Source organism: Gymnoscopelus braueri (assembly GCF_963280865.1).
Source record: "Gymnoscopelus braueri genome assembly, chromosome: 5".
Taxonomy (NCBI): Eukaryota; Metazoa; Chordata; class Actinopteri; order Myctophiformes; family Myctophidae; genus Gymnoscopelus; species Gymnoscopelus braueri.
Genome location: NC_137606.1, coordinates 49,833,079 through 49,859,389, shown reverse-complemented (window position 1 = coordinate 49,859,389; position 26,311 = coordinate 49,833,079). Strand labels below are relative to the sequence as shown.

Sequence of the window (26,311 nt, the reverse complement as noted above, 5' to 3'; positions counted from 1 at the left end):
AAACCAATCAAATCAAACAGTAATCTCTGAGAGACGTGTCTGTTACTTGCGCCTGAAACCAATGCCACGTATGTAAATAAGGTAAGGAAAGATGTTCTGTGGGTAAGCCGAAGCGGATGAATAAACACAATCTTTAAATGATTGTGACCTTTGTCAAATAATCGGTTCGGGACAATAAAAGAAGACATATCCCACTTTGTTTTCTGATCGCTTGTTTTTAGGATGTGGATGCTATATAATTGTATTGAGGCATCTAAAGAGCACAGAGAACGTTTGTGACTGAGCAGTATTTGCTCTGGCAGATTTGTCAGGTTTCCAGGCTAGACAGCAGTCAGAAACTTACTCTGTGCTCTTTAGGTACCTCAATAGAATTATATAGCATCCACAACCTCAATAAAATTATATAAAGTGCACATTGAACAACAAGAGACCAAGAGACCAGAAAACAGTGTCTTCTTTTATTTTCCTGACCCAATTATTTAACAATCATTAAATCATTAAAATATAGTATTTATTCATAAGCTTGTCCAGCTGGCTGTCATTGACTTCAGTTTAGTCTGTTTTGGTCTCCCGGTGCCTGACAATTGCTGACTAATGGAATAGCCGGACCAAGAAAGTGATGTGTCCTCTCCTTATTTACATAGTTTTGCCAAACCCATGCTCAAATTTGGAGTTGACTGACGTCATCAAAATGACATCATCGATGGGCCAAGAACCATATATATCACAGGGAAGGCAACGCATAGCAACATTCACCAGGCTGTTCTCACTGTAGCGGTTCAGTGATTTGTAACTAAGCACCGGTTTTGTAGAATTAATATCTCAGTATGCCTCGAGGTGGAAAGAAGGGCCACAAGGGCCAGGTGAGGCGGTTCGCACACCCAGAAGAGATTGAAAGACAGATGAGAATGCAGAAGGAGGAGAAGGAGGAGAAGGAGAGCTCTGACCAGGACAGCAGCAGTGACGAGGAGGAGGAGTCTAAGAAGAGTCCCGTGGAGCGACTGATCGAAATCGAGAATCCCAACCGCACGCCGAAGAAGAGCAGCAAGAAGGCGAGCGAGGTGGACGTGAGCGCGCCCGTGGAGCTCTCACGCAGGGAGAGGGAGGAGATCGAGAAACAAAAGAACCAGGAGCGCTATGAGAAGCTACACCGGGAGGGGAAGACGGAGCAGGCCCGGGCCGACCTGGCCAGGCTGGCCATCATCAAGAAGCAGAGAGAGGACGCAGCCAAGAAGAGAGAAGAGCAGAGGAAGGAGAAGGAGGTTGGGAACAGAGCCAGAATAACACCCCTGGGGGCCCCTGGGCACTGAAACTCCAGAGCTTTCTTCACGTTTCATTTCCAGCTCCTTTTTCCTTTCATCAGCACTCAGTTTCCATTTCTTTAACCAACTGTGGAGCTTAATTGCAGAGGAGGAGTTATCAATTACTTCATTTGAATGCTGAGGGCTGTACCTCTCTGTCCAAAGCATATCTGCCATATTTGAATTTCTTTGGAGACTGGAACCGGCTTCAAACACCACACTTGCTGATTCTGTTTGAATTGTCAGGATGGGTTTTGGCTCCTCCTTGACACCCTGGCATCTTTTCAAAAGCGCTTTACAAATGTGCATTACATTCACCTATTCACACACACATTCCCGCTGGCGGAGGAAACCATGAAATCGGGAGCAGTTAGGGGTTCAGTGTCTTGCTCAAGGACACTTCGACATACCTAACTGAGGGGGAAGACAGGGATCGAGCTGGGAACCTTGCGACTGCCGCCCCATGTTGTTTGTTGAGCACAGAGATGATGAACACACCCTCTCTGGGAGGGTGTCCAGTTTGTGGTCTGGACAGCAGTCTGGGCCTCTGGAGACCTCATGCACCTCATGCACCTCATGCACCTCATGCACCTCATGCACGCACCACACATCCAAGCCATGATTAAACTCAATCTTAATCATTTTGAGCTACAAACCGGTGTATGAAGTCCAGTCCATCATTCACCTATTGCTCAAAGGCTGCAGTCCATGCCTATATACAACACAGTCTATACCAGTGGTTCTCAAACGTTTTCGCGTCAAGGACCCCCAAATTGACACATAATTAGCCCACAGACCCTCATTTGAAAGGATATGCCAGGGACTCAACCATTTTAATTTCAAGGACCCCCAGGTTTGATATGCATTAGGCCATGGGCCCCCATTTGATACCATTTTGATCTCGGGGACCCCCAATCTACACTGTAGTATTATCAGTGTTCACTTAACTCTGAGAGTGTACAAATGGAACCAAATGGACCCTAACAGGTCCATTTGGTTCCATTTGTACACTCTCAGAGTTACAGACACAATGGTCAATTTGGTTCCTAACTATTCATTTGGCTGGGGACCCCCTGGAACCCCCTCAAGGACCCCCGGGGTCCCCGGAACCCACTTTGAGGACCACTGGTCTATACAGTCCTATAGTTTCATAGACCAACAACTGCCATTTCTTCACTCACAATATAAACAATGGCTTAAAGCATCCCAAGCAATTATATGTACAATGCTGTATAATGTTTGCATCTTGCAAATGCATCTGTCACGTAGAACAAAAATGTTTTTTTTTTCTCCCTTTTTTTTCTGGAGCCTTGGAGGGAGGGGGGTTTATTTGTAAATATAGAAAGAGAAATAAAAAAAAAAGGAGACTGAAGAGGTCAAGGAAAAGCACCTGTCATTCCACCACCTGGGCACCATGGCATAATCAGCGAGCCCCAGGCCATTTGCTGAATGTTTCATTCGTTTCATTCCCCTGCCCGCAATCCTGTCTCCCCCCACTCTAAAAAAAATACAAAAATGTGTTTTTAAAAAAAGTGGTCCAATGCTCTGCTACCTCATCTGCGTGTCTGGAGATTATCTCGCAAAGCAGTGGACCGATGAATGCCACAATGTATTGGGCACACTGGTGCCAGTAGGCCATAATGTCTGACATTTTTACTTTAGGTTTATAATAGAAGTTAATGGGGCTGTGAAACCGACCCGTGCCCAGATATGCAGTCACACGTCATAGATATTATGTCATAGACCAGTGATTCTCAACCTGTAGGCCGGCAGGATATTGTTGTTGTCGGGCAGAAAACGTCTTATCTCTATCTTTTTACTTTTTGTGTTTTTTCGTAAATTATTGCCTTACTTGATCACACTACAACGTCACACAAAAGCATCAAAAGTAGCTTGAGGTTGTAGATCTGCTACTTTTGATGCTTTTGAATTTGAATCCTGAAAAGTACGTTTTGGACATAATGAGGTTTCCACCCGACAGAGACGATATTGTAAATGGGCCCCCAAATAATTGGCAAAACATAAGATTTTATAATGATAATATAACATTAATATTTAAATTGTTATGTTAAAAGAAATGTCATAGAAGTTTTTTTCTTTACAAGGCTGAATAATGAGTTCATTCTGATACAGATGAATAGGAATTTAATGTTAGTTCCATTGATCCAAGCCCGGACACAAATAAACATGCTCTGAAAATGCACACAGCACTTTTCAGAACACTTTAGCATTTTTCAAGTGGGCCCCTGGTGGGCCCTGGTCCAGAATAGGTTGAGAACCACTGTCATAGACGACTGACGTCATAGATGACTGATGTCACGGGCTTGTCACAAAAGGTCAGAGGTCCACATTGGAGCTATTCCCACGTGTGGAACCCCGAGTTTCAAACTCCTTGAAACAGTGAAGCAATGTTATCCTCAAAACAAATAAGTCGGTGAATAACAACCTCTTAAGATCGACCTTGGAGAAATTCATTCAATGCTCTGTTGAAATGCTTTAAGTATAGTATAGTATAGCCACCAGAGGGGCTTAAAAGGATCCCTGGCTAATGAGCCGAATATGCCTTAATACATTATAATTGCCCTCTATCACTAAAATAAAACAATTAGAACACCGTAAATATTTTATTTATTTTAGAAACGGTTCATCTTTTACTCAAGAGGGGCAGCAATGCCTGTTGCAAGTTGATGATGTCATTTGTCCATGTGTGGTCCAGCCCTATGGAATTTATGGAATGCATGTGCTAAAATAGCTTATTTAAAATATTAATTTGATGCTCATATTAACCTTAGGAAGTATTAGTGTTTTTTTTATTTTCACATGCATTCCATAAATCCCATAGGGCTAGACCACACATGGACAAATGACATCATCAACTTGCGACGGGCATTGCTCCTATTTAGTGAAAGATGAACTATTTCTAAAATAGATAAATACATTTTACATTTTAGTTATAGAGGACAATTATAATGTATTAATACATATTTGGCTTATTAGCCAGGGATCCTTTTAAATATTACAGGACTGGAAGGATTAATCAAAATCATTCCATAATTTTTATTTTTGCATCTTGTATCTTGTATTTTAATTATTATTTGTTCTAGAATCTAGACCGATGCCCAATGGGAACGCATGCCCCTCTGGTTGTACCCGTTGTCAGAGTGCTTGATGCAGTACCCATCATCATAGTACTTGGAGGCCAGGCTATATCGGCAGTACTATGACACCATATTGATGACATCAGGGATCAAAGGGATACAGACAGGCAGACAGATACAGAGATCTCCATATATGGGCATAAAAGGGACTTGGAGAGACAGGTAGATGCATAGTTTGACGTCCATTGATCGGACGGTTCTCATGATAAAGGAGAAGACTGACAGACTGACATTTTCCCAATAGGGGGGGGGGGGGCAGCTAATACACCAGATGTTGTTGTTGATGAGGACAGTAGAGAAGTGACCATTTTGGAAGTGGCATGTACATTTGATCACAGCCTGGAAGAGGCATTCCTTACCAAGGTGCTTAAGTACCAACGTCTTAAGGATGCTATTATGCAGCTTGGTTACAAATGTAAACTGCTTGTGTTCATATTTGGAAGCCTCGCGGTAATGTCCATAAATCAGTTGTGAGAGGCCTGCAGATTGCAGGAATGCCCAAGCCAAAAGCTAAGGCATTGGCAAAATTCTGTTCAATGTCTGTGATAATCATATATTGTGATAATCATATATGGAGGAGGCGATGCTTCCTATACCCGTGATCTGTATTCTGAAATACTGTACTTGTTGTTGAGTTTTTTAAAGTTTGTGCATCTACTTGTTTGTGTTCAAGAATTTCTTGTTAAAATGTGAATGCAAATAAAGATGTTAAATATGTGTGAGTGTATGTGTGTGTGCGTGCGTGCGTGCGTGCGTGCGTGCGTGCGTGCGTGCGTGCGTGCGTGCGTGCGTGCGTGCGTGCGTGCGTGCGTGCGTGCGTGCGTCAGGGAGGGGTGTGTGCCATTCAGATGGTGGTCCAGGCTTTCGTCATCAAACACCTGCTGTTCAGCAGACATCCTGATGCAGAGAGCTGTTCCCTGCAGAGGTCAGAACTTTTACTCAACTAAACTTCACACATCATCTACAGTAGCACTGGGTTTCTGGTTTTCAACCCCCAGTTTGGTATGCACTAGGCCACAGACCCCCATAACTCAGACCACTCATAGGTACAGACCTGCATAAGAGTACATTTTTGGTTCCAAACTATCATTTATCTGTCTGTCTGTCTGTCTGTCTGTCTGTCTGCCTGCCTGTCTACCTGCCTGTCTGTCTGTCTGTCTATCTGTCTGTCTGTCTGTCTGTCTGTCTGTCTGTCTGTCTGTCTGTCTGTCTGTCTACCTGTCTGTCTGTCTGTCTGTCTGTCTGTCAGCCTCAGGGAGGTGGGGGACAGACACCAGGACAGAGCGCTGTCCGCTGCGCTGTGTGACATCCTGTGGTCAGCGGGAGACCAGAGCAGTGCCACCGTAACCTTGGTGACAGCGGACTACTGCATCACCCCCCACCTGGACTACAAACTGGACACCTTCACAGAGAGGGTGTGTGTGTTCATCTCTGTGTACAACAAACAACATGGGGCCGATACGGGCGGCAGTCAGAAAGGTTCCCAGTTCCTTCCCGTCTCCCCCTGAGTTAGCGTCGAAGTGTCCTTGAGCTGAACTGAACGCCTAACTGCTCCCAATGAGCAGGTTGGTGGTGTCTTGCATGGTTTCCTCCGCCAGCGGGGAATGTGTGTGAATGGGTGAATGTAATGCACATTGTAAAGTGCATTCGAAAAAAGGCGCTATATAAATGCACAATTTACCATTTTATGTCACAACAAAATTACCCAAAATGTCACAACATTTACAATGTGATTGAAGTCACTCAATGGTTCAAGACTGGATGAGGACATGGATGGCTTCTCCACTGAGTGTGATCTGTGATGCCATTTGTCTACTTCAGTGGTTCACAAACGTTTTAATTTCAAGGACCCTCAGTTTGTTATGCACTAAGCACACAGAACCCCTTAATTCTGAGAGACCCTGTAAGGGCCCATTTGGTTCAATTTGTACACTTAGAGTTACAGACTGGCAAGCGTCCACTTGGTTCTTAAGTATTAGTCATTTACATGGAGACCCCCTGGAACCCCCTTGAGGACCCATGGGGGTCCACAGACCCCACTTTGAGAACCACTGGTTTACACCAGGGGTTGCCAAATGTTTCCATGACAAGGATCCTCAAATAGCCGCAGCTATAGCGTCCCAGTTGTTGGGCACACATTCAGTGAAAATAGAGATTGTAGATCTGCAAATTTTGGCAAAGACATTTGGTGTGGGGGGGGACAAGTATTGAGCCCTAGGGGACCCGGTTATCTAATACGTATAATGGTAAATGGTGCATTTATATAGCACCTTTATCCAAAGCACTTTACAATGTGCATTACGTTCACCCATTCACCCACACCGATGCGGATGAAACTATGCAAAGAACGAATCTGCTCTTACGGGCCAGTTAGGGCAGTGTCTTTATTCTCTTTCTTAATTTGTTTATATTGACGAGACACCGCATATTAATGAACAATGTACAATGAACAATGTAAATACACCGGATTTAGCGAAGATGATTTACATCCGCAGTCCCCACAAAAAAACTAAAAACAAGCAGACAATAGAGTACATTACATTACATTACACAGGGAAAACAAAAACAGAGGTACAAAACAGGTACAAAAGGTGCTATTTAAGGCAAACACATTTTTACTTGGCTCAAATATTACACTTAGAAATGGCAAGTTTGGTTATCAAGTTAAAAAAAATGTTTTGATTGTGCTAAAGTAGGACGATCCCTTATGGCCAATGGAAGGTCATTACATGTCGAACAGCCCTGTACTGAAAGGACATTTTGTTCGAATGTGGTTCGCCTGAGCTGCACTTCACAATCCCCTCTAGTGGTTGACCTATAGTGCCGATTCCACTAGCAGGCTTCCTCTTTATGAATTTTTGAGGCGGGCACAGACCATGCAGGTAAGGTCTTATATACTGTATAACGCTCAAGGACACTGCAACACTAACCCAGAGGGAGCCTGGGGTCAAACCTGGAACCTTCCAATTCCCAAGTGGCCGCTCTACCTCCTGAGCCACTGCTCCCCATATGTAGGCCTACATGTTAAGTGGTAAAAGGCTATAAAACAATCATGATCAAAGTCACCAAAGTAACAGTGTAGACTGTAATTGCTAAACTATGTATTTAAATGGTGAACAACTATCATTAGCTTTGAGCTGTGTTTGTTGTGTTTGCAGCTGCAGCTTTTCACCTTCAACATCAAGGAGGATGTCAGGAGATTCATCTATGAACACATCCAGTGTGTGAGTCTTTCATGTTTATTCATGTAACATACAACTGTATTCATACCAATCATAACACTGTACAGAGCCTAGCAGGAACACAACTAACACCGACATGCTGAATCAACCTCAGTGTAGATGCATGACAGGATTAGAGGCTGTGTCCACAGAAAAAAAGCGCCTGGAAATAGTTCAACTTTTGAGAAGAGTATTAATGTGAATATAATCTTGTATTTCTTAACGCCAACTGCATTTATTCTGTCTTGTTTTCAGTTTAAAGAAGAGGGCAGTCATGGAGTTATTCTGTTTGTCTACAGTCTCATCTGCTCCAGAACAGTCAACAGGTAAACACCCGCAGTATCACCCCAACACCCGCAGTATCACCCCAACACCCGCAGTATCACCCCAACACCCGCAGTATCACCCCAACACCCCCAGTATCACCCCAACACCCGCAGTATCACCCCAACACCCGCAGTATCACCCCAACACCCCCAGTATCACCCAACACCCCCAGTATCACCCCAACATCCCCAGTATCACCCCAACACCCACAGTATCACCCCAACACCCCCAGTATCACTAAGCCTGTGTGTGTGTGTGTGTGTGTGTGTGTGTGTGTGTGTGTGTGTGTGTGTGTGTGTGTGTGTGTGTGTGTGTGTGTGTGTGTGTGTGTGTGTGTGTGTGTGTGTGTGTGTGTGTGTGTGCGCGCGTGTGTGCGTCAGGCTGAGGGAGGACCTGGACTCCAGCACCTCTCATCTTCTGCAGCTCAGGATGGGAACGTTCACCTGTCGACAGGTAAACATTATGCAGCTCACGTTAAAATCAATGACTCCAGGGGTTCTATCCACAACACCGTGTGTGTGTGTGTGTGTGTGTGTGTGTGTCCACAAGTATAGTCGAATTAGAGAAATATATACATTGTGAGGAAAATTGTCCTTGCCTGCCCTCACGAGAGCAATGGTTGTATTATGTTTTGTTTTTTTAAAGAAAGAAAATAAATAGTTTTTACGAGTTTAGTTTACAATCAGGAAAAGATTCAGGTTGGGGTTAGGATTAGGATTAGGTTTAGAGGTTAGGGAGTTGTGCAGTAATGTGTGTGTGTGTGTGTGTGTGTGTGTGTGTGTGTGTGTGTGTGTGTGTGTGTGTGTGTGTGTGTGTGTGTGTGTGTGTGTGTGTGTGTGTGTGTGTGTGTGTGTGCATGTGCGTGTGCGTGCGTGTGTGTGCGTGTGTGTGCGTGTATGTGTGCGTGTGGTTGCTCTGCAGGAGATGATGAATCTGTTACTGACAGGCAGAGCCACTCCTAACGTCTTCAATGGGACAGTGTTGGACGGAGAGGACGGCAGTCCGTTGGACAGACCGCTGCACGGGGTCACGGCCCGCAGTCATGTGGGATACCTGCACTGGAGCCGCGAACAGCTGGACAGAAACACCCTGCCGCAGGTACTACACCTGTACTAGGCTAGTACCTGTACAACAACACCTGTACTACACTGGAGTCCATAGTCTTTGGAGAACGCCGACCTCCTAATCTCAAGGCGGACACTCCAACCACAAGGCCACTGAAGTGGTGGATTAGATGTAGGGGGGGGGGGACGACAAAGGAGGTTTGACGGGGATTTGCATGATGTATGGCCTGAAATACATTACCCCCCAGTACTAAAAATTGTAATGCTACTGTGTGTGTTGTAGGTAGGCAGCATGCTGAAGACTCCCATGCTGCCTGTGTGGTTGTGTTGCATCAATGGAACCTTCAATGTTCTGTTCAGCACCAGTCGCTCTCTGCTGTCTGACTGGAAGAGTGAACATCTGTTTAACCTCTTCTACTATAACGGACAGCCCAGTATGAAGAACACATTAATACTTACTATAGGTACGTCTGTTTGTCGTCTTATTATTATTATTATTATTATTATTATTAGAGGTGAAATGATTATGCATTGCACAGAATATAAATAGTGGCCCTCAAATGAAGGTTTTATTGCATCGTCCTTTGGTATTTCAAGGACCTCCAGTTTGACATCGCTGTTGTCGGGTAGAAAACTTTTATCTCCATATTTTAACTTTTTGAGTTTTTTCGTTAATTTTAGGCCTTACTTGATCGTACTACAGTCACACAAAAGTATAAAAAAAATTCACCTGACATGCCCAGCATGGAAGCTGGGGTTCAAACACATATCATTTTGGGGGTCCTTGGCATGAAAAAGTTTGAGAACCACTCAATGTATAATGTATGCAACAGTTATACACAAGTGATGTGTTTGCACTGCAGACACTCACTCCCACCACTGGGAGGCGTGGCGAGGAGCTGAGGCGAGTGGAGATGCAGAGAAGAGGTTCCCCTCTCTGGAGATGACCATAAGGACCAAATGGGGAGGAGCCTTTATCCACTGGAATGGACACGCCCCCTTCTACTGACTGACAACAACAACCTGTAGTATTATTGTTGTGGTGAAAACAATAAAGACTTGCCACTAAAAATGCCTTTTGTATGTTTTTTTCGCATATTTTAAAGAGGTGGTGCCATGGTTTTGCACTTTTTCTGTTTTTCATGTGTCTATGAGGTTGATAGAACTTCAGTAAGCCCCCTGGTGGTGTTTTTATGGTGTTTTATGTCTTCTCTGACTATTTTGAGTTTTTACCTGGAGGCTGAAACCTTGAGGGTCAAACGCGCCAATAGAAAAACAGCGCTTTAGTGACATAGTAAAAATATACCTTCCCCCTCATTAACACAACAGTTGTGGGCATGAGGAGGAGGAGGGACTAGGACAGGTGGGTGGTGCTAAGGTGGTGGAGGAGGTGCTAAGGTGAGAACCAGGTATACTTAATGAACTGGAGGCGTGTCCAAATAAAAACATAATTTTAACAATTTCTGTACACTTTTTTGAAAAGAATCTTCCTCCTAGTATAACCATAATACCTGATGATTATGTTTTAGGGGGGGGGGGGGGGGGGATCACTGAAAATCACGGCACCCCGTCTTTAATGAGTGAGTTCTCTACTTCTCTCTGGATATAAGTTAGCAGCACCACAGGGGGTGCTCGCACCACAGTTTGGGAATCCCAAGAATGGGCAGTGGTGGAAAGTAACTAAGAACATTTACTCAAGTACTGTACTTAACTACAATTTTGAGGTATTTTAACTTTACTGGAGTATTACCAGTTATTATAAATGTTCAATACCTTTACTTCTACTCCACTAAATCTCAGAGGATTATTCTACTTTTACTCCTCTAAAATTATTTGAAAACTTTAGTTACAGGTTACTTTGTATACAAAACATGTTTGTAGATCTGCTATTTTCAACAAAAGAAAATGCATTTTAGACATATAATAATAAGTTGTGAAACTCCTGTTTCACAACTTATTATATGGGTTGTTCCGCCTGGGAGCCTCTGTTACCTAACCTGACTCTGCCAGATGGGGGCGGTATTGAGTAACCAGGTTCCCAGTGAAACAAATGTGTGAAGCAAGCTTCTTGGATCTGGCAGCGTCAGGTTATCTGTTACCATAGCAACTGTTTGTTTATGTCCCAGCAGCAGTCTGCACTGGAGCTTTGGCAAACCAGTGAAATAAACTCTTAAAACGTTACTGCAAATTCTACAGACTACTGGACACCAACAACAGAAGAAAATAAATAAGATCAGCAATACAAAGCAAACGGTACAGTATGGTTTGACACATTTTAATAACGTTGGCAGTGGTGGTAAAAGTACTCAAATTGTTTACTTAAGTAAAAGTAGGCCTATCAATACTGCAATGCAGAAATACACTGTTACAAGTAAAAGTCTGGTAATCAAAATTGACTAGTAAAAGTACAAAAGTTGTGGCATGAAAATATACTTAAAGGGCTCCAGTTTTGTGTAATATTATACATATTATGTTTACAATATGTATGGATGTAGCTGCTGCCCCTTTGATATCTGCCTCTAATATTCAGCCATTTCTCAGACATGAAATGACAGCTGTCATTTCATTCAAACTAATGGTTCTCATGATAATCTAATAATATTGCTGTAATTTTCAATGCTATTCAAGCCTTATCCACTTAAACCCGGCTTCCCCCACAAAAACAGAAAAGACACTAGTATAGAGCCTTGGAGGACTCTGCTCAACTATTTGGGGTTTAATTGGTTAATTTCCTCGGTTTTCTTTTCATTGCTTGTTTCTGTCGCTCATTGAATCCCTTCCATCCAGAGTGAGCAGCAGTGGTGGAAAAAGTCCTCAAATGTTTTACTTCAGAAAAAGTGGTTTATAACGTAATCATTTATATCTGCAAAGTATCTAGTAACCAAAGTTTTCAAATAACTGTAGTGGAGTAAAAGTACAATATTTGCCTCTGAGATGTAGTGGAGTACTAGGAGTAAAAGTATAGACAATTGGAAATACTCCAGTAAAGTAAAAGTACCTCAAAATTGTACAGTACAGTACTTGAGTAAATGTACATTGTTACTTTGAGCAGCAGCATGTCTTCCCTGGACGGAGCCCTACGATGGAGGGAGGATGGAGGCTTGAAGCCCGTGGATGTGGAGACGCAGCGGATCCGTTCTGAGCTGCTGACCGCAGAGAGCCAGAGGCTCATACTGGAGAGTGACAGGGTTTCCAAACGCATGCAGCAGGACGCCAACAAGAAACTGGGTAAGAAGAAGTTGTTACAGTCCTTCTATTCATAATTTTAATGTTAGCCATCTAATTAAATGTTGTTTATTTACTTTATTTGGTTTTTGGTGAGATCGTTGTAATTGCCCTGCCCCTGACATTTCTTTTTGAGACCTTAGCTGCCAAGAGCAAACATTTCATTTGACCAGGTTTAAAGTGCCACATTCACCATTATTCATTTGTTTGGTAAAATAACAAATTATATCCCATCAAATACAATATTTGTCCAAATATATATTTATGATGTGAGCAATTACGCAAAACTGCAAATCCTCCCCAAATCTTTATGCTTTTTTCTCAGAATCATAATTGTCAGAAACGCTGAATTATCCACAAGTAGTGCCCAGTTCCAGCCCCCCCAAAATAGTGCCCACTTTTCACACACAACAAATCCACAACAAATTCTCTCAAGTGCCAAGTTTTCCTAAAAGGAAAAAGGAAAGGAAAAAAAGAGTGCCCAGTCAATGGCAGTCATCTGCAGTGTCCAGTCTTTCTGCATCATTGTCGTTCAGCGCAGAGGGATCGAGAGATTCAGTTCCTGAGACAAGAGCTGGAGCAGAAGTTGAAGGAGGTGATTGAGGAGACTGATGTTCTGGTCTCCTATAAGAGACGAGTGGAGATGAGCCTGGAGGCCTGTAAGGAACCACTGACCGTCACCATGACCTGTCTGGACGAGAGGTGAGGAGACACCATAATATTAAGATATAGTAAGAACTAATTTCTTCCCTGATCACTTTATCAGCCTTGGATGGCTTAGAGTGGATGAGAGAGTCTCTCTTATCAAAATGTATATGGTTCACAGGATTGTTCATAAATATTTATGCAACTACTTTTCCAGGGTCAGTGATGTTCATAACTACCCTACCAGAGGTAGCTCCACTACTTTGTGCCATGCATGTTTAAAACCCATTCAAACCTGGAAAGCACCTGTGTAATTTTTTATTTTAGCTATATATAGGCCTACAGCTAAAATATATACATCAAAGTATACTTTGGCTATTCAAAAAAGCAGGTACAAGCTCATAGATCTCCTATTTTTGAAAAATCGTGAAACTTTGTGCAAATCTTTTAATATATGTATTTGTTAAAGTGAACATTTTTTTTATTAATTTTTATCCCACGATTTGTAACCCTTATTTTTCACCCGGTGCCAATTTTCTAAGTGATCCTGGGCGCTACACTCCCCTCACCAGCCTAGGGAGGTTCCCTGGTTTGGAGTTTCCCTGGTAGGACGTAGCGCGTGGAAGGAACATGTTATTCCAACCAGTTCCCTTCCCCTCCATCAGGCGCCCCGGCTGTCATGGGGGAGGCGGTATAGCGACCAGGATTACTACATGTTTTTGTGAGGGTATTAACTACCCTGAGAGACACGGGGAGAACATGCAAACTCCACACAGAGTAGGCCCTTTCGCCAACCCCACCTAGGGTATGGGCGCTGATGACGCGGAGTAGAAGACACGCCCCCAGCGCCCACAGCGTCCCCGGCAGAAATCGAACCCAGGACCTTCTAGCTGTGAGGCGACAGCGCTACCGACTGCGCCACCGTTCCCCCTAAAGTGAACATTTTTAACTCAAACATTTGCTTCTGGAGGGTCCCTGGAACAAATTTGCGGCCAAATACATATCATTTAATACATTCTCATTTTCAGAAAACTGTTTAGAAGACATTTTTGGTCTTTTTTAGTCTTAATATCTTGTACAGGAAAGGACTATTTTTTTGTGTTCTGCAAAAGTTACGTGGAATGGTTTGCCTGCCTCCAGTGTGTGTTTTGTGTTTGTTGCAGATTAAAGCGAGCGCCAGTGGACCGGGTGCAGGATGAGGTAGAGAGACACCTGCTACAGGAGAGAGAGGTCATAGAGGGCGCGGCTTCCCTGCTGCAACGCACGCTGGAGCAGATCAGCGAACAGTTACGGTAGGTTCTGTAATAGTGCAAAAATATCATAAATGCGCACTATAGATATAATATTACAATTATTCAGTAAAAAGGTTTCACTTCATTGCCCGTGAAAGTGGATGATCTCAGAAAAGTTGAAGGCACTCACTCATTCAGCAGTTAAAAGCCTTCTGGAATGGCAAGTAGAAAATGACATTGTTTGTGTGTGTGTGTGTGTGTGTGTGTGTGTGTGTGTGTGTGTGTGTGTGTGTGTGTGTGTGTGTGTGTGTGTGTGTGTGTGTGTGTGTGTGTGTGTGTGTGTGTGTGTGTGTGTGTGCTCGCACGCGCAGTCTGAACCGTTCAGCCAGGTACCATGTTGAGAAGGATCTGAAGGATAAGTTCACTGCTCAGTGCATCGATGACTCCTGTTCCTTGATGAGAAACCATTCCACTGGCAGCGACCACAAGTCCAAACACCCTGACGTCATTCTACCAAGGTCAAATACTTTAATACAGTAGTACAGTACATGCAGTGGTGGAAAAAGTACTCAAATTCTTTACTTAAGTAAAAGTACCAATACTGCAATATAAAAATACTCTGTTACAAGTAAAAGTCCAGAATAAAAAATTTACTTGAGTAAAAGTACAAAAGTATTGGCATCAAAATGTACTTAAAGTACCAAAAGTAAAAGTACTAAATATTTGAAAATAGCCGATCTACAAGCTCACAACGCGTCGCAACGCGACGCGTTGTGAGCTTGTAGATCTGCTATTTTCAAATAGCCTATGTATAAACTAGGGCTAAAGTGGTTAATGTATGTTTCATAATGTAATAATTTATATCTGAAAAGTAACTAGTAACTAAAGTTTTCAAATAATTGTAGTGGAGTAAAAGTACAATATTTGCCTCTGAGATGTAGTGGAGTAGAAGTAAAAGTATTGAAAATTGGATATACTCCACTAAAGTAAAAGTACCTCAAAATTGTACTTAAGTACAGTACTTGAGTAAATGTACTTAGTTACTTTACACCACTGAGTACATGTCATATGATTCTTTCTAATCAAGCAAAAAAGTCATATAATAATTATTATCATTCACAGCATGGTAATAATTCCAGAAGAGTGGGAGAGTTTCTCAGGCATCAACATGTCCAAGGCGGAGCGGGAGAAGGTCAACTCGCTGTCCCTGCGGGCGCTGGTGGATTCACTGCTGGAGCAGACGGCCACAGACATGAAGAAACAGCTCCAAGCCACAGACTCGGCCTTCAGACTGAAGGTCCTGGAGACCAAGACCGTGAAGATGCAGATGGAGGAGCACCTGGACATGGTACATTACATAACTATTGATCAAATTTACATGGCAGCCAGTGACTATATAAAATGAGCAACTTGATTCATGTGGAAACTGATTAATATCAACAATTCCATCATTGTCAATGGAGCACTGGTCCATGTATATTATTGTACACTATGATGTAACAATCATACTGTGTACTGTAGGTCTGAGACAGACCTGGTAGGAGTGGTTGCAAGCTCTCAAAAATTCTGACCAAGTTGACCATATTCATCTGATGCTGCTTCATGGTCAATTATCCTTATTGTGTTACTCAACTTGTAATGGAAACTGGGATTTCTGGTTTACTCTGGCGACAATTGAATTGAACTAGGATTGTCAATCATAAAAATACACAAAATTTACTTTCAAATCTTTTACTCTGATGTCAAACTTTTCTGGCACTTGCTGTGTGATAAAGCCCATATATTTGACACCTTCAACCTATCCTATATATTAAAGGATCTACACCATGAATTTAAGAAAAAATTATAATATTTAATATCATATTGTTTATGTCCCTCAAACGTTTTTTCAAAAGGTTTGAGCCTAAATCAAGCCTCAGATATACGCATTCCAACTAACTTCTCTCTGGCTTATAAAGCACTTCACCTGCAATACCACATTGTCCTGTTTGGCACGGGGCACTATTGAGCCAGTTTGCATGCATGTTATCTCCTGGTTCTGTGTGGGAAAAGTAAAAAAAAAAAAGAGGGGGGTTGGAACTGAAAAACGGGAGGGATTGTACCCTGACGTGACGTCATGTCAGGGTGCAAATCAGTTGGGCCTGTTTTGAGACCAATTTACAGAAAACCCCAGATTTGCTGTGAAAGCCTGAGTGTTCAAACTGGGGTATTTTGGGGATAGAAGAGAGGTAGGGGAGACAAAAAACACACAGAAAAGAAGAAAATGTAAAAATTCATGGTGTAGTCCCTTTAAAATTGCCTAATGGGTGGACGGTGGACATCACAAACGTAACATCCGAAATAGCGAGGCGGTATTTCGGATGCTTCAATGACGGCCAGAACTCAGTGACCATTGCTCTGATCAGCGTAATACTGTACATATTTACCTAGTAACACTACCGTACTTCTCTCATCTCCCTCCCTCACAGATTCTGGCTGAACTCGGCAGCCAGGAGAAGAACATGGAGTCTCTCCAGACAGCCGTCGCCGAGGAGCAGAAACCGCTGCAGGTTGCCCAGGCCCGGCTGTCTGCCCGCGGCAGGAGACCCGGCACAGAACTGTGCCATGACCCGGCACAGAGCCGCCTGCTCTCTGAGGTCCAGCAGCTCACTGCCCACATCAACAGGTGAGGAACAGGATGATGTTATAGTGTGAAAAGAACGGAATCAGATCCATTTTGAAAGTTTTCCTTATCCTCAATCAAATGTGGTGAAAGACAAGGAGAGGTCTTTGTTGTTTTAGGAACACATTAAAATTATACTTTGGATTGGACCAGTGGTTCTCAAACATTTTCATGTCAAGGACCCCCAAATTCAAATGTAATTGGCCCTGGACTCCCATCTGAAAATATTTTGTGCCAGGGACCCCCATAAGAAGATTTCTGTTAAAATCTATAAAAATTATTCCAAATTTCAAGATTTTCTTTTAAATGTTTCCGATTCCGATTCTATATAAACACATTTAGCTGGGGACCCCCTGGCACCCCCTCAAGGACCCCCTTGAGAACCAGTGGGATAGAATAATTGAGTCTATATCCAATCTACAGTCATATATCGTCTGTCGGGTGGAAACCTCATGTCCAAAACTATTACCTTTCAGGATTCAAATTCAAAAATAGCAAAAGTAGCAGATCGACAAGCTCAAAGCACAAACGCGTCGCTTCGTGCCACGTTTCGAGCTTGCAGTTCTGCTACTTTTGAGGATTTTGTGTGACACTGTAGTATGATCAAGTAGGGCAAAATAACACAAAATGTTAAAATATGAAGATAAGAGGTTTCTGCCCGACAACAACGATATACATTCTAATGCCCCCCCTGCCCCTACAGAATGTGTGAAGCTTTGCTCCAGTCTGAGACAGAGCAGAAGAAGTTGATTCGCTGCCAGTTGAACCTGCAGGAGAACATTGACATCAAGGCCAACTCTCTGTACATCGATGAGGTAATCTGTACCCAGCTGAGAGAACCCATCGCCATACACAACTTCTGATTGTAGAACCCATCTTCATACACAGCTTCTGATTGGACAGAACCCATCTTCAAACACATTGTCATACCAAGGCTTCTCCATGGGCAGGAAATAAAGAAATGTAGTTCCACCAAGTATTGTTTTTGTTTTCATGATTTTCATCATTTTAAATTAGTTCAAGTTAGGCCATAACCACATAAGGAGTTCCCAATGCAGCTGGGTGGGTTGTCTGACCTCAATGTGTCGTCATGGCATCAGGCTCAAACAAATCAGTCAGCTCCATGTATGGGCACAAAAGGGGGCATGCCCATATATGGGCATATAGTGATGAAATCAGCAATCTCCATATATGGGCATAAAAGGGACAAAGACTGACAGATACAGAGATCCAGTTGTCCAGAGCCACAAATCCAACCACCACGCCTATATATGGTCATGTGCATATATGGGACCGACTGACTTCAAAGGACGAAGGTCTGTATCTTTTAAATGTTGTGGAAGAAAAGTTCACTGTGGATAGAGAGACATATTCACCCATTCACAAATCAATTAATAAAGCCGGGCCTAAATTTGGTAGCTCCATCTTGGTTTGTTTTGGTGTCCCAGACCAGTGTTTTTTTTTATTTTATTTCAAGGACCCCAGTTTAATATCCATTAAACCTTTTTGACATGAGTGCCATGTTTTCATTTTCTTGATAGTCAGTGTGCCATGTCAACATTACATTTAATTATGACACATCAAAATGTAATATTTACAACTGATTTTGATCTTTCATATACTGTACGTAAAAACCTTCAGGATGTAATGATCATTACTCAGAGTAATAACCCACATATCTCCCAGACTCCCTCCCCAGTCAGAGTTAGGAGTTTGAATGAATGTAGAATTATGTGCAGGATGTAATTTGTACATAGATGTGAGGGGACTTAAATTAACTGACTAAACCCCCTTTTTGAATATTTAATTTTAAAAGTAAAAAACGTCTCTCACACACTTATGCCAGGGTGCCAGTGATCACCCTACCCTGTGCCAACGTTGGCACCCGTGCCTAAGGTTAGTTTTTTTAATCTCTGGGACTCCAATCTACTGAAAAATGCTCAGTGTTATTTTAACTCTGAGGCTGTACATTAGCTTCCTTGTGTGACGGTGTCGTGCAAAGGCAGCGAGGGATGGCCGTTCTACACACAACACTTCTTGTGACTTGGCATTCTCTGATGTGTGAAGCCTAATTTCCGCTCCGTCGCACGGCAGTGTTGCGCATCGAAAACAGCTGATCTACAAGCTCACAACGCGTCGCACATCTGTGACGCGTTGTGAGCTTGTAGGTCGGCCATTTACAGTTACAGACCTGTTCAGGGTACATTTGGTTCCCAACTCTCTACCCCTAAAGCAGTGATTCTTAACCTTTTCAGGCTGTGAGTCTGTGACCCCCCAAAATAATCACCCTGATAAGCACTTGAAATGTAGGGATTGAAGCATTCAACTTTTGGTTCCACTGTCTTCCGCAGATAAATATTGTGAAAATAGCAGATCTACAAGCTCACAACGCCTCACAACGCGAGGCGTTGTGAGCTTGTAGATTGGCTATTTTCACAAGGTTTGCCTCTTTCTTCTATTATTTGACAATTTGGCCAATGTTTGGCCAGTTTTTATAGTGTAGTTTGTTGATTATATGCAGTAATGGTCTTTTTTTATTTATTTTTTTTTTATTTATTTTTTTAAGTTCTTAAATTGTCACTTCCGTGTCATCTAGGGAGTGGGGAGTCGGGGTCCCCACTCCCTGAGAACCACTGCCCCCCTGAGAACCACTGCCCTAAAGGACCCCTATATGCGGGTCACGGGACCCCACTTGTCCTAGACTTGAGGTTCCACTGCTTCAAGGAGAAGTGAATGGCATTCAGTGTTAGTAACAGGCAGGAGAGTTCCATCGTTATCTTCATGGTTAGTCATCGGCAGAGCTTTCATTATGGTTGCGCTTGTGGTGGGTGGGCGGGCACGGGGGATACATCCCTCTTGTGGTTACTTTTTGGTGCCAGGTGGACGCTAGGTGTTACAAGGGGACGTGGCTGAAGAGGTAGGACACAGACTCGCCGTTGTGGGTTCTGCGGATGGCCTCTGCCAGGATCATGGAGATGTCGATGACCTGGATCTTGGGGCAGTCCTTCATCTTCTCCTCCTGGGGGATGGTGTTGGTCACCACCACAGCTTCAAAGCAGGCGTTGTTGATGCGAGAGATGGCCGGTCCAGAGAAGATGCCATGGGTCAGGATGGCGTACACCTTGGTGGCGCCGGCCGAAATGAGTTTGTCGGCAGCGTGGCACATGGTTCCACAGGTGTCGGCCATGTCGTCCACCAGGATGGCCACGCGATCCGTCACGTCCCCGACCAGAACCATGCGGTCCACCTCATTGGCCTTTTTCCTCTCCTTGTGGATGAGGGCAAAGTCCACATTCAGTCTGTCCGCTATCGAGGTGACCCTCTTGGCTCCACCTGCGTCGGGGGAGACGATGGTGCAGGTCTTCCACTCCGGGATGTTCTCTTTGATCCATTTCAGCACGACAGGTTCTGCATACAGGTTGTCTACTGGGATGTCAAAGAAACCCTGTATCTGTGATGCATGCAGGTCCATAGTGATGATGTGGTTTGCGCCAGAAACTGACAACATGTTGGCCACCAGTTTGGCAGAGATGGAAGCACGACTCTTGTCCTTCTTGTCTTGTCGGGCGTATGGGAAACAGGGTAGGATGGCCGTGACCCGGGAGGCAGAGGCGATCTTACAGGCGTTGATCATGATGAGCAGCTCCATCAGATTATCATTGATCTCCCCGCAGCCGCTCTGAACGATGTACACATCCTTCCCGCGGACGCTCTCGCCGATCTCCACACATGTTTCTTGGTTGCTGAATTTCTTGGTGACAACCTTCCCCAGCTCCAGCCCCAGGCGGTCGGCTATCTTTTGGGACAGGTCCGGATGCGAGCTGCCACTGAAGATCTTGATGTTGGGCATTTTGGGTAGAGGTGCAGTAAATGGATAGCTGCTACCGTTCAGAGCTAAATCAATATGGGAATTGTGGATTCCAATATAAATATATGGGAATATACTGATGACATCAGGGTTCTCCATATATGGGCATAAAAGGGACAAGGACTGACAGATACAGAGATCTCCATATATGGGCATAAAGGGACACAGGTAGACAGACATCTCCATATGGGCCCAAAAGGGACACAGACAGACAGACGGGTACAATGGGTACTCTGACAAAGCCCTCCCAACACTATGACTCAGACATATTGGTCGGATCGGCGGTGCGACGAAGGTACGAGGACCGAACCTCTGGTTCATTAAAATAATTTCTGGATTGCAGCTCAAAAACATGTTTTAAAGGATCTACACCAGGGGTGCACATAACTTTTTGGGTCTAGTTCTCAGAGGAGCACCCGGATAATGTTACTTGGTGCGCACCAAATAAATGGTAAATACCGGCGCGTTTCAATGTTGTAGCGCCCTGCTTCTAAATTCCGCCTTTTTTTTTTTACGCCGTTTGGTGCCCCCCCAAGGTTGGTGCCCTGTGCTGCGCTGCTTTTAATCCGACAGATTGGGACGTTCACGGCATATTTTGCACCATCACGGTGCGTTCATCATCAGTGACGAGTGCCTGTAACACAGCCAGCAGCGTGCTGCGTGCTGCGTGCTGCGTGCTGCGTGCGAGTCGCGCGACTGACTGTGTCTGTGTGTCAGGATTCGAGGCCACACTCACACAATCACGTGCAGCATGCGTCCCCTCCCCCTCCGCCTAATGGCTGTGTATGGGGCCGACGCGTGCTTTAGCGTGATTGTGTGAGTGTGGCTTCAGGAAGTAAATTCCTGTCCCAGCAGTCCCAGCTGTTGGTACGCGAGAGCGCTTCCCTTCGTCTGATGTGCCGCGCAGCATGCATTTTGACGACGCATGCGTACCTGCGCACCAGTTATGTGCACCCCTGATCTACACCATGAATTTATAAAAAATATTTAATATTTAATATCATATTGTTTATGTCCCTCCCTTTCAAAAGGTTTGAGCCTAAATCAAGCCTCAGATATACGATATGATTTGCACGTGGCGCTATTGAGCCAGTTTGTATGCATGTTATCTCCTGGTTCTGAATGGAAAAAGTAAAAGAAAAACGTGAGGGATTGTACCGCTAGTGACCTCACTTTCGGGGCCAAATCAGTTTGGCCTGTTTCGCGACCAATTTACATAAAACCCCAGATATGCTGTGAAAGCCTGAGTGCTCAAACTGGGTCTTTTTTGGGATAGAAGAGAGGTAGGGGAGACCAAAAACACACAAAAAAGAAGGAAAAGTTCAAATTCATGGTGTAGTCCCTTTAAAGGCTAACAGCCAAAAAGGAACACTATAAGCACTCTGAGAAAGCTGTGGAGTGTCCAAAGGTATTGTGGCGCAATGGTATGGTCACTGACTTTATTCAGATGTGATAGTTGCTCTCAGTTGCCCATTATAGTCCAATGTCTTATGTGACACATCATCTTACCATAATGACAAATAACTGAGCGAATTATTGATGAACAAGTACTCGTCATAACTCCTGATCTTTACTGCTCCAGAAACACAAAGGGCCTCAGCACCATGAGAAGGCATGGGACTTGAACCTGTAGTAGGCTGACTATAGAAATAAGGCGGCGTGGGACTTGAACCTGTAGTAGGCTGACTACCATAGACATAAATAGACATAAGGCGTGGGACTTGAACCTGTAGTAGGCTGACTACCATAGACATAAATAGACATAAGACGTGGGCCTTGAACCTGTAGTAGGCTGACTACCATAAACATAAATAGACATAAAGCACCAGACTCTCAGGGCTGGCCGCCCTCCCTCGCACCTCCTCAAGTCCGGCAGCATCCGGAGAAAGGAGGCTCCAGGATGAGGAGAACAACCGCGGACAGGTTCATCGGGCGCCATTGGGACACATGATGGTTTTTCATAAGACTATGTTAAAACGTTTCATGCTGTTTACTGTTTCTGTGCCTACTTTTGTTTCATTTCACATGTTCCAAAGTACATAAGCACATTAGCAGCCCTGTCAGGAGGCTCTATTGAGACACATGGTGGTTTTTCATAAGGTATGTGAAAACGTTTCATGCTGTTTACACTGTATTCTGTGCCTCCTTTTAGTTTCATTTCACATGTTTCAAAATACATAAGCACATTATCCAGCCCCTTTCAGGAGGCCAGGAGGCATGGGGGTCCCTGAGGGGTCCTTATGCGTCATTGGTCTCCTTTATAAGCCCAAAGTGCCTATCATGCCTGGTTCACAGCATGGTAGACACTGCTGGGATACCTTATCTCTACCTGTCTCAACCCCTGTCAAGAGGCATTATAGTAAGTAAGTAATATATTACTATGTTTTAGTAACTTTTCCAACACTGAGCACCACCTCCTTAAGTAAAGAATTAGAGTACTTTTTCCACCACTGCTGAACTGTCTACAGCCCACTAATGAGATGAAGAGTGTAGATATAAATTGTACCATCTTATTCACCTGTTTCCTAGACTGTGTGTTTTCCACTTCCTGTCAATTTCATTGGATATCATTGGTCATCTGACCAGTTTAATTGGATTTCATTGGATCAAATCGACAGGAAGTGGAAAACACACAGCCTAGGAAACAGGTGAATAATGAGCATTAGTGAGGACCAATTATATGAAGATAAGGTTGAGAATGTCTTGAATTTCAAAAGAACGCGCAGGACAATAAAAGATAGAAACCGTGATCACATGTTACTTTGCATCCAAAAACAAAACACAATAAATTCTTTACTTTAGATTATAAATTCCACAAATGTCAACATACATACATATGTCAACAAAAATAAAAAATAAAATACGTACCTGTACACACATTGAAGACTTCTGACGTGAGTGCCTGCCCTGTACATTGACTGGTACTAGCCTACAGAACTTCCTGGAATGAATCCCAAAAGAACATGCAGCAGCTTTGCATAAAACTGTATGGAGTGAGCAGTTAGGGAGTGGTGTCAGTGCTTGCAGAGCTGTCCCTGTACAGCCCATCCTCCATATCCTGTTTACAAGAACTTGTTCGACAGAATCGAAACTGATTTCTGTCCGTTTGGTCAGAATCGAAACTGATAGATGGATATGGATGGATATGGATGGATGGATGGATGGATAGATGGGTGGGTGGATGGATGGATGGATGGGTGGATGGATGGATGGATGGATGTGGATGGATGGATGGATGGGTGGACAGACAGACAGACAGACAGACAGACAGCAACATTATGCCGTAATGTTTTACTGTTGACAGTGTTGAGACATTCCACCATGTGTCCACATGATGGCGCCCATTGACCACCACATCTCCAGTCAATCGTCCATCTGGTCGCTACCCCCCACACTGCTCTCCATGAGCAGCGTAGTATATAATTGCCCAAGTTTAACAATCTTCAATACTTTAACATGCACAGCTGCTAACTAAAAACATTCATATAAATTCGCGAATGCTGTGTGGAAAAAGCACCAGGGAACCTGCTGCCTGCACCAGCTTGAAAATAGCAGATCTACAAGACACCAGTGGGGAAACGGCCCGGCATCTCCTCACGACCGCATTGCGATCGCGACCACCGGACTGGAGCTGTGTTTAAACTGTTCTCCATTATATTGTTTAGTTTGTTGTCTGTCTATACATCTTCTAGATTAAAAACTTTAATATTTTGTTTTTGTGGTTGTGTGTTTAGTCCACGATCGGTGTTCAATGGTTAGGGGGACAGTGACAGAGCTAAAGTAACTAAGTACATATACTCAAGTACTGTACTTACTGTAAGTACTTGAGGTATTTTTTACTTTACTGGAGTATTTCCAATTTTCAATACTTTTACTCCACTACATCCCAGAGGCAAATATTGTACTTATACTCCACTACAATTATTTGACAACTTAAGTTACTATTTACTGATTTTGATTATTATTACAAAACCACTTCAACCCTACCTATATACATTTCGGCCATTTGAAAATAGCAGATCTACAAGCTCACAATGTTTTAATGTTCACAACAACAATAATTACAATAATAGGCCTATATCTGATATATAATCGATATATATAGGCTATATATACATATAAATATGTATATGCTAGGCCTATCAGTTGTTATTATTATTATGAGAACCACTGTCAGCCTCGGTTTGGAACCAATAACACAGATATATGGAATAAGTGACTCATTTATCAGGTTTGATTGATTAGGACTGATTGGGATTTTATGACCTTTATGACCTTTTTATTAGTACGGTGTTGCATTTTTTTTTTAAACAGCAGAAAGTAAGGTATAAGTTAACTATGACATGACAGGAAAACTTATCATTTATTTGTATTTAGTCTTTTTTATAATTCTGATAATGTCTTCAACAGGGTATGATATTTATACACTCTCCGCTCCTCGGATCTGGAAAGGAAGCTAAAATGACAGATAGGCCAACCGTCCAATCAGAAATCCCCGTTGTCAAACACCCACCACCACACATACATAGTAACATTAGCGGTCTTCTGCTGTATGTCCATGGTTATTTACGTAACATGAGAAGTCAGTTCCACTACATTTAAAAAAAAAATTAAGCGAACATTTTTAACTCAAATCTTTGCTTCTGAAGGGGTCCCTGGAACGAAATATTTTGGGATGAAGGCCCGCGGCCAAATACATATAATTTTGGGGGTCCTTGACATGAAAAAGTTTGAGAACCTCTGATATTATACTGTAGCAACATAAGGTTTTTCCAGAAGCAAAGATTTGAGTTACAAATGTTCGCTTGCAAAGATATATATTCAAATATTTGCCCAAATGTTCATGATTTTCCAAGAAATCGCAGATATACAAAAGCTCATAGCGCGGCACTCGGTGCCGTGCTATGAGCTTGTAGATCTGCTAGATTTAAAGAAATCTAAAAATGACGGAGATGCGTTCCCGGTCTTAATGATAAACATGTTAACCACTGAAACGTCATTGCTGCCGGGCAGAAACCTTGTATTTTAACTTTTTGTTTTTTTTTGTAAATTAACGCCCTACTTGATCATACAGCGTCACACAAAAAGCATCAAAGTAGCAGATCAAAAGCTCGAAAAGCAGCGCGAGTAGATGCGTTTTGAGCTTGTAGATCTGCTACTCTCCAATTTGAATCCTGAAAAATAACCGTTTTGGAAATATGAGGTTTCCACCTGACAAAGACGATATCTAATTGTTTGTTTTTTCATGAAAAATATTAGATGGGTTATGTTTGCAAAAAAATTAAATAATGATAAATCTTTGCCTATAATGACATGCCAAAAAAAAGTGACGTGTCTGAGGGGTTTTATAAACATTTACCCAATGAAAGTATTAAACAAGAGTGTGTGACTAAATGATATCTACATTGGCCGAAAAGAAACGTTTTGTGGTTGACAAGGGGACATTCAGCCTCTCCAAATGTCCAACATCGCTGTGGTTGACAAGGTGACATTCGGCCTCTCCAAATGTCCAACATCTGTGTGTTACTGTTGACAAGGGCAATTCAGCCTCTCCAAATGTCCAACATCTGTGTGGTTGACAAGTTGACATTCGGCCTCTCCAAATGTC

The 26,311-nt window shown here is 43.1% G+C and overlaps 4 protein-coding genes across 4 annotated transcripts in view; 3 read left to right on the top strand and 1 right to left on the bottom strand.

Moving 5' to 3' along the window:
* The window catches only part of mindy4b (MINDY family member 4B), a gene marked incomplete at both ends in the record, with an annotated part of 13,137 nt that extends 3,057 nt beyond the window's left edge, over nt 1-10,080 (top strand). The window contains 6 exons of the mRNA XM_080429277.1: nt 7,618-7,683; nt 7,936-8,006; nt 8,388-8,460; nt 8,929-9,105; nt 9,355-9,535; nt 9,935-10,080. Coding sequence (XP_080285403.1) covers nt 7,618-7,683; nt 7,936-8,006; nt 8,388-8,460; nt 8,929-9,105; nt 9,355-9,535; nt 9,935-10,080 — 714 coding nt within the window. The remainder of the gene's footprint in view (nt 1-7,617; nt 7,684-7,935; nt 8,007-8,387; nt 8,461-8,928; nt 9,106-9,354; nt 9,536-9,934) is intronic.
* Nucleotides 744-1,310, top strand: LOC308085188 (28 kDa heat- and acid-stable phosphoprotein-like; the record flags this gene model as incomplete). Its single annotated transcript, XM_080428272.1, has 1 exon — nt 744-1,310. The coding sequence occupies exon 1, from the start codon at nt 828-830 to the stop codon at nt 1,308-1,310; it is 483 nt and encodes a 160-aa protein (XP_080284398.1). The 5' UTR covers nt 744-827.
* A 2,047-nt stretch (nt 10,081-12,127) lies between the features above and the next one.
* On the top strand, nt 12,128-17,186 carry tekt1 (tektin 1; the record flags this gene model as incomplete). The annotated part of the gene is made up of 6 exons (XM_080429276.1): nt 12,128-12,299; nt 12,833-12,998; nt 14,105-14,233; nt 14,545-14,691; nt 15,296-15,521; nt 16,579-17,186. 6 exons carry the CDS (start codon nt 12,128-12,130, stop codon nt 16,840-16,842), a joined length of 1,104 nt encoding a protein of 367 aa, XP_080285402.1. The 3' UTR covers nt 16,843-17,186.
* Nucleotides 17,187-19,681: 2,495 nt separating this feature from the next.
* On the bottom strand, nt 19,682-20,685 carry LOC308085714 (ribose-phosphate pyrophosphokinase 1-like; the record flags this gene model as incomplete). Its single annotated transcript, XM_080428987.1, has 1 exon — nt 19,682-20,685. One exon carries the CDS (start codon nt 20,683-20,685, stop codon nt 19,729-19,731), a length of 957 nt encoding a protein of 318 aa, XP_080285113.1. The 3' UTR covers nt 19,682-19,728.
* Nucleotides 20,686-26,311: the final 5,626 nt, after the last annotated feature.